At 40.9% G+C, this 15,336-nt stretch overlaps 1 protein-coding gene across 1 annotated transcript in view; it reads left to right on the top strand.

Annotated features, from left to right (window-relative positions):
- Nucleotides 1–5,659, top strand: part of trdn (triadin) — a 92,184-nt gene extending 86,525 nt beyond the window's left edge. The window contains exon 29 of the mRNA XM_037537387.1: nucleotides 143–5,659. Within this exon, the coding sequence (XP_037393284.1) occupies nucleotides 143–312 (170 nt within the window). The 3' untranslated portion in view covers nucleotides 313–5,659. The remainder of the gene's footprint in view (nucleotides 1–142) is intronic.
- Nucleotides 5,660–15,336: the final 9,677 nt, after the last annotated feature.

The following is a 15,336-nucleotide window of genomic DNA, read 5'->3' as shown; positions in this document are numbered from 1 at the left end:
TTATTTTCTTCTTCTTCCTTTTGCATATGTTCTGTAAAGCTTGATCAAGAAACCAGCGCATGGATTGATCAATATTTGAACCTAATGAGGACTGTTTTGGAAACTCAGGTAATAAATAATAATTGTTTTCTCTGTTCAACAGGAAAGATCCCATACTTTCAGTGTGTGTTAGTGGGTGGAAAAGCCAGCCAGTATCCATTACGCCCTTTGTCTCCTGCTATGACTCCTGCTATTAACCCGGCCATGATGAGGGCCATGATGGAGCAGAGAGCCAGCGTGCTGGAGCAGAAGGCCAAGGCAGCGGGACAGTAACCCGCCCCAGTGTTCCAAGCTGAGAAAACCTTCCTGAGCTGCTCCTGAGCTGCTGCAACCCATTTAAAAATGGTACATACAATTGTATGTGAAAGTTTGAACACCGCTGGTCAAATATTTTCACTTAGACTTGAACATATTGTAAAAAAAAAAAAAAGAAACATAACATTTAAAGTGTTCTGTAATTTGTGCACAGACAAAATGTCATTTTTTCCCCCAATATATTCAGTTCAGCAAATAAACAGTACTTGTGCATTGAATTGTGCAGAAGTGAGTTCTCTTAAGAGAATATGTTAATTTATCATTTTTAGTTTACCTTGACCAGAGGTATCAAAACTATTTCATACAACTATATTGCAATGTATTGTTCGGATATTCCAAATATATGTTGTCGAAACAAATCCTTGGATCTCAAAAATGCCAAATTTATAGGGAAAGAAAAAAACTCTTAAATTTTAATATAAGTCACAGTAATGAGATTTCATTCAAAGTGTCATTCAATAATTTTGGACCATTTCTATTAGTCCATTCATTGATACATGTTAAGTCAAAAAATAAAAAAAAGGACAGAAAAGGGCAAAGAAGGTTTTGCTCCAACAGTGGAGATATGCCGCAATACATTTTCAATGTATTACATTTTTCAATGGGAAGCCTCCACACAGCTCTTCACTGAAACAGACACCAAAACTAAACACCTCAGACAGACCTCTAGTGTTTTTCTATTTATTTATCCATGAGTCTATGGGTTTTAGAGCTAAGAGTCTATTGCTTTATGAATGGCTTTAGCAGTTAACCCATACTCACTGTTACGGAAACGTGTATTTGATGCTGATCACCAACAATGCAATACTTGTGAGAGGAGCACAAACAGTCAGAGCCTACACTCTTAAAAATACAGGTACCAAAAAGGGTTCTTTAGAGTGATGCCAGAGAAGAACTATCTATGGTTCCCAACCAAGTAACCATGTTGTTTTAATGGTTAAAACTCATTAAGTCTCAAAGTACTTTAAAGATGAAAGATGTTGGAAAGTTAAAAGTAAAATGTTGGAAAGATAAAAACACTACACTCTAATGGGGTGGGCAACTTATATACTCATATTATAACAATATGCATAAGTGTCATGATAAATATGCCACTGTTTTTTTCTCAGCAAATTGTGAAAATCATCAGTACTTAAAGAGAAAATCGTTTTATTAAAAATTTAAAATAGCATAATTTGTCCTGTTCAATGGGATTTAATGCAGCACACTATGCGAGAAGTTGGATAAAAATGATTGTACTCATAGTTTTTGATAGTTTTTTAATATTACTTTTTAAACATGGCACTGGAGGAGCATTCTGTCTATTCTGACTTATTAAACCTCAGAAAAAGTAAATATTGCAATATTTATCGTTCATCATGCAAATATTTTTTCTTTAGTTCTGCTATACCGCCCACCAATGGCTAACAGGAGAAAATAAGCCATAAATAAATAATTCAATAAATATAGCTGTATAAGAAAATGAACTTCCAGCAACTGAGCTGTAAAAGATCTGAGTATTCACTGAATTTGTGCACCACATTCACTGAGATGTCCAAGCCAAGAACCCTTTAGGAACCTTTATTTGTAAGAGTGTACTAGAAATATGGGAATTGTAGATTTATAGAACATGTGAGTTTGCAGCTTTGTTTGAATCTAAAATGTATATGTTTGAATGTACTATTTAGCTTAGTTTATAAGAATGTACAGTTTGCAAAAAATCTGTTTACATTTGGAAAGTTTTCTTCTTGTTTCTGCTAAATTATTTCGAGAGATTTAAACGGAGAAAACACAGTGTCTGGTTTAAATATTTATTTATTTATTTGACATTTAATTTATGAGGCTTTGAAGTAACAGTAGTAAATGTGTGTTTTGGCTATTTTCCAAAAATTCTAGCCACGTGCACATGAGAGGCCTTATCTGCAGGCATAGGCCATTTCCTTTGACTCACTGTAATAAGATTATGTAAAGAGCGTCCGTGTTTGGTCACTAATATGCCTTTATCACCATCTGATCTGTGCTTTGAGTGCACTCGTGGTCTATGGCAGGTGGCCTTCTTCTAAAATACGTTTGTTACAGAAAGCTTATCTATCTTAAAACAATATAAACATTTTTATTCTGATACACTTGAAACCACAGAGCTTAACTGAAAGAAAATTAGTCACACCCTTAATTTAATGCCCTAATCTGTTGCTGTGAATGTTGAGTGTTTGCTAATGCCAATCGTTGATAAGACAGAAGTAAAGTAGTATTTAACCACTGAATGCTCTCGCAGATGGAACCTCTCATAGAATTTGCATTGTGGACAATGTCAGTTCAGGATAATGAGAAGTGTGGTGGAGTTTTGACTTTTCTTTGACTTTTTTACTATGACCAATACATATTTCACTACAAAAAGGATATACTGGCAAGAGAAAGCATCTTCAATGTAGAGAATCTCCCTAATATCACCTTAATATCATGATGATGTTGAAAGTGTTTTTGTTAACACTTTAGTTGAGCCCTGATACAGAACACTGACATAGCCATGCCGTAAATGTGTCAATAGTTGTCATGACAGATTTTGATCAGTGATGTAACAGTGTCATGTTACTATTATGTTTCCATAATGTTTGATGTCACGACACTTACCAGCATGACACTGTCATACTACTGGATGTAATCTGGAATATAATGATTATGTCAGTGTTATACAGCAGGGTTGAAGTAAAGTGATTTTTCAGTCCAGTTCAAGAAATTTTAACTAATCTTATTTTAGTGTCCAATGCATTTAGTTTCATAAAATATCATACAGGGGAATTCCACTGATTTTTCAAAATGTCTTGACTAGTAGTTGAGATTACAACAAAGCTGAGTAAACAAAGCCATTCAGGGTGTATTAATATGAGATGGTTCATTGTAAATAAAGCTTTTGATTTCTTTACAGTGGTGGTGATAGGAACCAGGGCTCACAATGTCTACTAGACAGCCATTTTATTTACTATCAAAAACCTCCAGTGAACCTACACTTGTCAGAGTTTTTATATGGAATGTTAATAATGATAAAATAGTACAAAATCTGTCTTAGAATTTACCCTAATTTCTTGATACTAGCCATGCTAGAAGGATGAAAGGTATTGCATGCATCCTTCAAGTTCACTGAAGCCAACCATCTTTTCAGACTTCACTAGGTAGCTTCACCTGCCTGTTCTATTACCTCAACTAACAGACGCTTTCATTGGCTAGCATCATATCATGCTGAGTGATAGGAGAGAGAGAAGACCATCCTACCCACCCAGAGAGAGTGAGGCCAATTGTGCACTCTTGGACTCCCTTAGAAGGCTGTAGTATCACTGGGGATCTCCTGATGATGTGGCCAAAAAGTAGGTGGTCATGTCTCAGGTATCAGGCACTGTATTCATATCCATTTTATGTCATAACCTTCTGTGAGGGAGCTTTTAGAGGCATTGAATATGTCAGTTGTTTGGTTCCTATCACCACCAGTATGAACAGTTCTGACTGGAGCATTTTACATCAAACCACTCTGAATGACTTCGTTGATGATATGATCATGCAGGAATTTGGATGAATTCACCTTTAAGAGTCACATAATAGGTTGGATAATCCTATAATGAGAACATTCTCATATATGTTTCACATTCAAGGTGCTTTTTCCTGCCAATATATCGTTTTTGCAGTGTTGAAGGTGATGGTGTGGTGTTGCTGTATTGTTTGCTCACTGACGCCAGCACTATCATGCTCCTGGAGCGTTTCCCAGCCTGAGGTAAATGCTCCGGGCCTTTAACTTGATTTTCTTCATTGTCTTATTCAAGCATCGATTTGTGTAAGATATAAATCTTTCATTTCTGTGTATGAACGGTCACTGGGCCTAAAATATGCACATAATGGCATTAGTCTTTGCAGAGACAGTAAGCCGCATGGGCAGATGAGGAAAGAGCAGAAAGCACTGCTTTGCATGCTAAGTATATGACTTCTTATGCTTACAGAGAGAATGTGCAGTGTATTTTCTGTACAGTTGTACTGCCATATGGTTGAGTTTTTGATCATGACAGACACAGTCAGCTGTAACAGCACGACTGAGTGGAGAGAAGTAGGCCACAGGAATAATCTCACTTTGAAGTTACTGGGTGCTGTTTTGCTGCTCATGAATGTTGAGGCTTTCTGTTCGGCAGTTAGTATTCCAGTTACAGTGCTCTGAATGAACAGCAACACTGGTGAGAGAACTGGAATATGTTTCAGATGATTTTTTTTGTTTGTTTGTTTGTTTTGAAGGAATACCATTGGTAACAGCTGTGTGCAAATGTCCAGTGCTGGGCAAAAGTCAGAGACTACCCTTCATTGATTGAATTTCCTGTCAAAACTGACAATAATTAATTAATTATTCATTTGTCACAATCAGGGAAAAAGCTTTGAACACATTTAACCCTTGTGTGGTTTTCATGTTTGGTTCCTCTGTGGTCTGGTGGTCCGCATTATTGTTTTTTTTAAATCAATACAACCATAACAATTTATGTAAAAAAACAGATCACAAGTGTAGTGTATCACAAGTAAGTGTAGGGTCCTCCTTTAGCAGCTGTAGCCAGTCAGCACATGTTGTCCACACTAATACACTCACACAAACACACACACACACACACACACACACACACACACACTAACAGCAGACCATGTATTTTAAAAACAGAGTGAAGGGACACAGTATCGCCATACTTTTCTTCCCTGCAGGTTCACCCCAACACTACTATACAGTGTGAAGTTATTGAAAATGTGTTTTTTATATGTTCTTCACAGAAACTGAACAAAGGCCAAGGAATCTGAGGTTGAAATAATACTAAATTGCAAAATAATCTCTGACTTTTGCACAGTACTATATACTTCACAGATGACAGTTTGATCCAAATGTAATGTTTGTGTGCTGAAAATGCATTTAATTACTTGATTCAGAGATATTACAACATAATTTTGTAAGTAAGTGAACTGAAAAACAACTGTGTGTTGATATTATTCATGTGTAAATTATGTACACATTTCAATCACTTCAGTATGAGATTGTGTGGTAATTATACATAAATCAAAGTGATAATCGATGTAGTTCGTAATAAAATACCTTTCAATGGTTTAATTCAGGACACACACCGTTTCAGTTTAGTATAACGTGAGGGACATTGTTTGTGTTGACCTTCTCCAACTGTTTGATTTTTTTTCTTTGCATGAGCATTCTGTTCTGTTGTAGATATTTCTGTTATATGGCATGTTGTCACATACTTTTGTCAATAAAGTGGAAAAATGCACCCCTCCCAAATTAAAACTGGGTTATATTAGCTTACTAGGCTGCATATCCACTCTTTATTGCTTTGTTGTGTTATTTCTGCATGGTCTTGTTTTTCTCTCTATCCTGTTCAATGCTAACTTATTCAGATCTGTTGAGATTGGCCTCTGGAGCCAGATAAACTGCAGCTGGCCTACATCATTTGAAACAGGCTTCCAGGAATTGTTCAGTAAAGAGTAATCCAGTTTTTATGCTATTATGTGATGTAATACAGGTGTATGACTCAACGGCTTTGGTCATTCTCAGATTATTTGTGATAATTTGGGCTGAGAGGCAGGCAGAATGTTTGGACTGGTTTTACTGGGGCAAATACAACACTCACAGTCCTCAAAGAAGCTGGGAGTCAAAACATCAAAAGACACAAACATTGCATGCCAATACAGGAAAAATCCAAGATTTTCAAAGCTTCAACAGCTGTCATAATAGCTTTATGACCTACACCTTATAATAATAATAATATAAATAATTTTTATCTATACAGCACTTTTCATGCTGGTGGCAGCTCAAAGTGCTTTACAGACAGGTGATATGGACAAAAGTACTGGGACACCTACAATATTACACCTACAGGAGCTTTTATGACATCCTATTCTAAATCCATGGGCATTACTATAGAGCTGCCCCCCCTTACAGCTTCCACTCTTTTGCTTTCTACAATATTTTGGAGGGTGTCTGTGGGAGTTTTTGCCCACCCGTCCAGAAGAGCATGTTGGAAGAGAAGGCCTGGCTGCATTGTGCCAACTGTAAAATTTCTGGTCTAAGGGTGCAAGGCCATCTCCTGAAAAACATCCATCCATCCATCCATTTTCTAAGCAGCTTCTCCATCAGGGTCGCGGGGGGGTGCTGGAGCCTATCCCAGCAGTCTTCGGGCGGAAGGCAGGATACACCCTGGACAGGTCGCCAGCCCATCGCAGGGCAGATTGTTAGGAAGTGTGTCCCAATATTTTTTTCTATATAATCAACTTAACCCTGGACCGCTCTGTGAGTAGCTAGCAACATTCCCCATACCTGTCCTCAAAAGGAGAATAGGAGGACCCAAACAATAAAAATAATTGTTCTTCAAGGGTTCTTGAGTGCAGACAATGATTTATTTGAATTTGCATTATGAAAATGGCTTATAGTCTTGTTTTAATCATTACTGCTTAGCAGGGCTTTATTAACTCTATCCTTTGAAAAGACATATAATTACAAAATAAATGATACAAATAGATAGATAGATAGATAGATAGATAGATAGATAGATAGATAGATAGATAGATAGATAGATATGCTTCATTTTACAGTGTATTTACTGGAAATCCTCCAGTTTTGTTAATTAAACTTGCTTTTGTTTCTCCTTTTTCAATTATTATTTTAGGTATGTGAGGCCTTGTAGAGAGAGGTGGAATTCATTAAACATGAATTTATTAAAGTAGCAGAAAAAATGCAGCGTTTCTCCTCTTTTCAGTCTTCGAACTCAACAATGAATGTATAATATAGCAGCAATATTTTTTAATATAAATTAGCAGTTTTATCATAAATAAGTAAAAATATGTGCAATGATTTCTATTATCTCTGTAAACTCAATGCAGTTCCATCACTTCCACTCCCTTTCCATCTGATGCTTCGTTGCAGTCTGCAGTCTGAATCCCACTTGAAGTGGAAGGCTCAGCTTCAGCCCTGTGGTTTTTGAGGGCAAACGCTGCTTGAACGTTTTTTCTCCAGGGCATTTTTCAGCTGTTGTCTGGCCTCCTTGTTAGAGGCGTTCATGTTTTTAATTGAATCAAAAACTCTGAGTTATTGGGCAGAAACAGAAGCAGATGGAGCGACTTTGACTCTGCGCGGTTTTCATTTCCTCCAACTCTGCCTGACTTAGCCCACATCCATTAAGATCCAGCATAAAAGGAGCACACTATTTTAAGCTGAATTCTCCACGGCTTCCCAGCTAAAATAAACATCATCTTAACCGAGGTGTAGGCCTCCGGTCCCCAGCCTGTATGAGCAGCCCAAGCAGGACAGCATCAGCTGATGAGTGTGGATATGTGGGTCAGCCAGAGGACTGAATTACTGCAATGTGCTTCATGCTCAGTTCTGTGCTGCCTCCATATAAATAATAAAGATGAGGGGTTTCGCCTTGAACCACCCAGTTTCTCAAAAACAGTAGTTTGGCGAAGATGTCCGCTATTATTTCATGCAGAATCTTAAGATGTGTAAACAATTTTTAAACACATTTTTAAAAGAACCAAACAATGAATCTTAGTCTCGCAAGTCTCCAAAGCGTCCAAGTGTCTTTGGAGGCCACCTGCAGTCCAAAAATGACCTGAAAAGTGAGATTACGCAATAGCTCATTTTCTTGTTTATGCTATCCTTAAGGAAAGCAAGTTTGTTTATTTTAAAATTTTCTAATTGAAAATAAGCACAATTAGACCTGTTAGTGTGCAATATCATATTGTGGTGAGCTGTGACTTTTAGAGCTTTGCTTTCAGTCTGGACTATAAATGCCAAAAACGGTCAGAAAATAAGAAAAAAACACCTCTATGATAATGTTGATTTCTGCTCGTACCCTTAGAGATTTCTAGTATATTAGCACTAATTTAATGCTTGTGCACATGAGCACTTTTTGGTCATTCTATTACACATGGATATTTAAATCTTGTTAAAGGTGCATTAGTCTAATTATTTCTTTTATTACTAGCACAAATAAAATATGGAAAATATGTAGACCAGAAAAAAGCAATGCAAGTGCAGGTTGTGCCTGAGAAATGCTGTTTGGAAAACTGTAGGGAGGAGCTTAGCATGTTTATATCATTCGGTAATATTTTGCATATAATATTACATTATATTATATGTCTACTCAAATCTGCATGTGTACAGACATTCATATCTGCATATGTACAGTCACTGTACTTGAATGTACTTGAATTCTGATTGTGATTGTCTGTATTTACGCTGATCTCCTGTCAGTCATTTTATAAGACCCTGCCCTACACCACATAACTCCGCCCCATCTCTGTTTGTTCGGCTAAGAAGATGTGGCAGAATCCGGTTAGTGACAAGCGCTCCAGACTTTACTAGTGTGGGGGAAAAACAACTATATGAAACATGCTAAAAGGGGAATCAACATTGAAAGCCCTTTCAAAAAATAACATGCCAAGGAAACTTAACTTAACTAAAGTTAAATGCAGAAATAGCAACAACTCTGCAGGACAGTTATATAAACAATAGATACAAAGATTGAATTGTTAGAAAGAACGACTTTACATAATGAGTCAAGTAGAAATCGTGATCACTGAGAGTTCCAGGTAAAGTAATGCATCAGATGAACCATATTCATAGAGATGTGTGCAGTACTAGTCCACTACATCAAACTTGCACATAGGGTAATAAAGCTAACCAGACGAGGCTGATATAAAAGAAAATCAGGACACTATTTGTGATTATTGTTGAGCAGTGAATCAGTAGAAACAGAATACCGAGTGTTTACTGAATAAGTGAAAAGCAATGATGTCATAATTTAGAGCAGAATCAATAGTCAAAGCCTGCTGAAGAAGAGCAGTGTTGTAGCTCTCTATGTTTCTCTAGAAACAAAATAGGAATGTAAAATGCAAAACGCTAATCTTATATTTGCGATATATTTTTTTTCGTCACCATTAAAGACCCTAATTTGACTCCATAGAAACCTCTTTAGCTAAGCTTATGGGAATTTCCCCGTTCCACCTTAAATAGTGCAGCAGGTACACGCTGGTGGGTGAGGCCAGTCTGAGGAGCCAGAATGGACTATTGCACTATTAGTGAATATGCTGTTTCTGTGTAGAAGCATTAACACCCAGAGAACCCTTTACATGCTTGAATGGTTCTTAGCGTACTAAAATGTTCTTCAGATTGATGGAAAATGAGTTTTTATGGTTCTATTTGGAACCTTTTCGAAATGGTTCTATGTAGCACCAAAAAGGTTCTTCTGTTGCTACAAGCTTGACATTATAACAAGCCTTTTCGGTGCTACATAGAACCAGAGACATGTTCTTCATCAGTATGAAGAACCATTTCACCAAGCAGAGAACCATTTAAGCTTGCACATAGCTCTTTGAGTGTTCATGGCTGCATATAGAACCATTCCCTTTACTAAAGAACCCTTGGAGAACCTTTGTAATCCGGATCAGATGCCCGAACCACCGCAGCTGGCTCCTCTCAATGCGGAGGAGTAGTGGCTCTACTCCGAGGTCCTCCCAGATGACCGAGCTCCTCACCCTGTCAGTAGAGTGAAGCCGCCGCCCTGCCAAGAGGCTCATTTCCATCACTTGTATCCACGATCTTTGGTCATTACTCACAGCTGACGAATGCAGGTGAGGGTGGGGATGTAGACCAACCGGTAAACAGAGAGCTTGGCCTTATGGCTCAGCTCCCTCTTCACCACTACAGTCCGGTACAGTGACCGCATTATTGCTGCGGCCGATCCCCCCATCCATCTTCCCATCACTCGTCAACAAGACCCCGAGACCCCGAGATACTACACTGCTCACAAAAATAAAGGGAACACTCAAATAACACATCATAGATCTGAATGAATCAAATATTCTCATTGAATACTTTGTTCTGTACAAAGTTGAATGTGCTGACAACAAAATCACAAAAATCATCAATGGAAATCAAATTTATTAACCAATGGAGGCCTGGATTTGGAGTCACACACAAAATTAAAGTGGAAAAACACACAACAGGCTCATCCAACTTTCATGTAATTGTCCTGTATTAGCATTGTCCTGCATTAGGAGGAACCCAGGGCAAACCGCACCAGCATATGGTCTCACAAGGGGTCTGAGGATCTCATCTCGGTACCTAATGGCAGTCAGGCTACCTCTGGCGAGCACATGGAGGGCTGTGCGGCCCTCCAACGAAATGCCACCCCACACCATTACTGACCCACTGCCAAACCGGTCATGCTGAAGGATGTTGCAGGCAGCAGATCGCTCTCCACAGCGTCTCCAGACTCTGTCACGTCTGTCACATGTGCTCAGTGTGAACCTGCTTTCATCTGTGAAGAGCACAGGGCCCCAGTGGCGAATTTGCCAATCCTGGTGTTCTCTGGCAAATGCCAAGTGTCCTGCATGGTGTTGGGCTGTGAGCACAACCCCCATCTGTGGACGTCGGGCCCTCATACCATCCTCATGGAGTCAGTTTCTAACCGTTTGTGCAGACACATGTACATTTGTGGCCTGCTGGAGGTCATTTTGCAGGGCTCTGGCAGTGCTCCTCCTGTTCCTCCTTGCACAAAGGCGGCGGTAGCGGTCCTGCTGCTGGGTTGTTGCCCTCCTACGGCCTCCTCCACGTCTCCTGGTGTACTGGTCTGTCTCCTCGTAGCGCCTCCAGCCTCTGGACACTACGCTGACAGACACAGCAAACCTTGCCACAGCTCGTATTGATGTGCCATCCTGGATGAGCTGCACTACCTGAGCCGCTTGTGTGGGTTGTAGAGTCCGTCTCATGCTACCACGAGTGTGAAAGCACCACCAACATTCAAAAGTGACCAATACATCAGCCAGAAAGCAGAAAGGTACAGAGAAGTGGTCTGTGGTCCCCACCTGCAGAACCACTCCTTTATTGAGTGTGTCTTGCTAATTGCCAATAATTTCCACCTGTTGTCTGTTCCATTTGCACAACAGCTGTGAAATTGATCGTCAATCAGTGTTGCTTCACAGAAGTTTGATTTACTTGGAGTTATAAAGTGTTCACTTTATTTTTTTGAGCAGTGTACATTAAAAACTACATTAATAAAAACATGGCATTTTGAGAACTTTGAAGGTCCGACACTAAATACTGCATTTATTACACTGAGGATAGACTAGAGAGCCAGGAATCTTCTGTGGTGAGATATTAGCAGGTGCGCAAGACAACAACTCATTTTTTATTTTCTGTTAAATGGTTACGATGTAAACATAGCGGTTCCAAGTGCTTTGGCATGAAACGTACCGTTCTAGATAAACTAACCGAGTCAGATCTGTTCAACAGTGGTGGTGATAGGAACCAGACGTCCCCCTCTAAAAGCTCCTCACAGAAAGTTCCTACATGAACGGGTTCTGAATTCACTGCCTGATGACTGAGATGCTGTTTTATGAGAGTTTAGAGAACTTCAACTCCATTCATGGTGGAGGGAGACATGCAGGGCGCTGTGCGGCAAAATAGTCCCCAAAGAAAACTCATTATTCCAGATTTTCCCCTATTTTCCACCAGCAGCATTCCATATAAGCTCAGAAGAGTCGTGTAGGTTCTCTGGTGGTTCTGGGTGGTAAATAAAATGTCTATATCTGTGTTGTAGTCATGGCGACGCCTGGTTCCCATCACCACCACTGTAAAAGATGGCTGAACCGTTTCACACCAAACTATGGAGGAATTTTTAAAATCACCTTTAATAACAGAGGCTAAATGTGGGTTTTGCCTCAGGACCAGTTCAGAACCACTGAACAGAACCATCTGTAGTGATAATGTACGTTAAAGGCTGAAGTCGCAAGGAGCAGGAAAGCAATATGTGTGAACTGAAGAATGTTTATAATGTAAATATCATATCATAGGAAGATCATCGTTACTGTTGTGGTTCATGATCAAAACAACGTTCTTCCATCTGTTTTATTATCTTGTGTTAAATGGCCTTCTTTTTACAACCCCAATTCCAATGAAGTTGGGATGTTGTGTAAAACATAAATAAAAACAGAATACGATGATTTGCAAATCCTTTTCAACCTATATTCAACTGAATACACTACAAAGACACAATATTTAATGTTCAAACGGATAAACTTTATTGTTTTTTGCAAATACTCACCCCTGTTCAAAATTTATTTATATAGCGCTTTTTACAACAGGTGTTGTCACAAAGCAGCTTTACAGAACAATCAGTATTACAGAGAGAAGAGAAAAGAAGAAAGAAAATCCGGGTCCGAGCCCCCATGAGCAAGCCAGCGGCGACGGTGGCAAGGAAAAACTCCCTAAAAGAGGAAGAAACCTTGAGAGGAACCAAGACTCAGAAGGGGAACCCATCCTCCTACGGTCGACACCGGATAGCAAACATTATTAGTATGAAGTATTATAGTAAAGTGGGAAAAGAAAGATCTGAGGGTGAGGACTGCATAGCGCTATACAGCAAGAAGCTCAGTGGTGGTCAAACCGGTCCAGAAGGCTGGTGAGCAGCGGCACCAATCAAGGCAGTAGAGGCAACAGCATCAGACGCACAGGATGAGCAGCTGATCAGCTCGGCAGAGAAAGGAAAGAAAAAACAGAGTTAGTACTGTAAAGAGTGGCTGACCACAGATTACAGTAAAACAGAGCAGTGTAGACTCCAGCAGGTCTAGACCTGACAGGGAAGACTAGTCACCAAATGCTTGACTGTACAAATAAGTTTTTTTAGCCTAGACTTAAAGATTGAGGCTGTGTCTGATTCCCGAACATTAGCAGGAAGATTATTCCAGAGCGGGGGGGCTTTGTATGAGAAAGCTCTCCCCCCTGATGTAACTTTTAATTCTAGGTACCAGTAGTAAGCCAGCACCTTGTGATCTAAGTAGGCGTGATGGTTCATAGTGGGAGAGGAGCTCACTCAGGTACTGAGGGGCGAGCCCGTTTAGAGCTTTATATGCTTCTCCAGCAGAGCGCCGTTGCATGGTGGTGGAGGAGATTCGAAGGCAAGAGGAAGCATCCAGGTGTGCCAGAGCAGTCAGTCAGCCGCAGCAAGGACGATGGATGAAATGGAATGGAATTGCCAAAAAGAAAATCTCCTGGAGCGAGCTATGGAACATGGAGTCTAACAGGCTAAGCTTTATCATAAAAGCCACTTATGATATTCTGCCTACGCCAGCAAACTTACACCTGTGGCTTGGTGAGGACCTGGCATGTTCCTTGTGCTCAGCCCCAGCAGGTCTCAAGCACATTCTTGTGGGCTGCAAGACCTCCCTTTCTCAAGGCAGATACACCTGGCACCACAATCAAGTGCTGCGCTGTCTGGCCTCAGCCATAGAAGAGAAAAGAACTGCCACAAATGCCGCTCCACTTAATGCGCATCAAGAAGTCTGAACCTCAACAACCTTTATCCGGGAGGGTGAAAGACAACCACCAGAGCCCCTCCCACAATTTCAAGCCTCATTGGTACTGCCAGGGACTGGCAATTGCGGGTCGACCTTGACAAGAGCCTAGTGTTTCCACCTAACATTGCTGTGTCAAGCTTGCACCCAGACCTGGTTTTGTGGTCCAACTCCTGTCGCCGTGTTTACATCATCGAGCTAATGGTGCCCTGGGAGGAAGCCATTGAAGAGGCATATGAAAGGAAAAAGTTGCAATACTCTGACCTTGCAGCCCAGGCAGAAGAGCGGGGATGGACAGTGCTGGTGTGTCCAGTGGAGGTGGGCTGTAGGGGGTTTGTGGCTAACTCCACCATAAGGCTCCTGAAAGAGGTGAGCATCAGAGGGCAAGCTCAGAGGAGAACCATCAAAGAGCTTGCCACCACAGCTGAGAGAAGTAGTCACGGGCTGTGGCTTCGAAGAAAGGAAATGGCATGGGGGGCAAAGTGACCACTCAGTTCCTATGCGACACACACCCAGGGTCTGATCAGCCTGTGGTGGGCCTGCCACAGAGGAGGGTGTCTTGTGTTAAATGGCCGAAACACCTAAAGATACTGGGGTACACAACTGACGATGTGTCGCGTAGAGTAACATCACTGAGTGGTCCAAGCAAGGTCTCAACTGGAAACTGATCTACTTGGGATTGAAACATCGAGTCCTTTTGCGTAACTCTAATACGTCTAGTGTAAACCAGTGACTGCTGCGAAAGAGCAGCTGACAACCTGGGAAAGACCTGGTGACTGCATGGAGAGTCTGCTGACAGGAGGAAATAGACCCCAATGGGGCTGGCATGGGTTAGCTCCCCATGCTGGCTGGATCCAGCACCATGCAGTAGCTTGGATCCACCTGTAACGGCTACGAAAACCTCAGAAAGAATAATACCCTCAGTCTGCGAGAGCGAAAGATGACTCACTGATGGACCTCACGGCAACAGACAATGGAATGGAAAGGACAATGAGAAATGTGGTCAGTTCAGCAGTTGACAAGAGAGTGCCTGTGCCAGAACTCACACTCCAGAGCTGCATTTGTGGCTGGAAAAAGGTTACAACCTCCAAAGGTTTGAAAATCCACCAGGGTCGGAAGAAGTGCCTGAAGGAACCTAGCGAGGGGCCTCGCATTGACCAATACTTCCTTAGGAGGGGGGAAAATAAGTCGAGTGAAACCCAGTGGCAGGATAAGCACCACAGTCCACAGGGTACCAAAACCCCAACCGAAGCACCTTCATGCACTAACATGCCATCGGTTCCGAGCCCAAAACCCATCCAGCCCACAACCAGCTTTGGAGCGAAAGATGGAGGGATGCAAGCCTCAAATCCAGTGGCCGAAGTCCTGCCAGAAAAAGGAATGGGAAGCGATTGACAGTGACCTTGTTTGCCTTCTCAGTAGCCTTAAAGGGGATGTGGAGAGACGACTTGAGAGGATGGGGGAGTTGATCTACAGCTATGGAAGAGAAAGGTTTGGTGTGAAAGACAGGAAAGCCAAGAAAGAACATACACCACGTGACAAATCAAGACGACAACAGGAGATTGAGAGGCTGGTGAAAGAACGCAGGCAACTAAAGAAACAATGGAAGAAGGCCAATGAAGTAGAGAG

The sequence above is a fragment of the Pygocentrus nattereri genome, chromosome 4, assembly GCF_015220715.1.
Source record: "Pygocentrus nattereri isolate fPygNat1 chromosome 4, fPygNat1.pri, whole genome shotgun sequence".
Classification (NCBI taxonomy): domain Eukaryota; kingdom Metazoa; phylum Chordata; class Actinopteri; order Characiformes; family Serrasalmidae; genus Pygocentrus; species Pygocentrus nattereri.
This window is presented reverse-complemented; position numbering and strand designations above follow the sequence as displayed.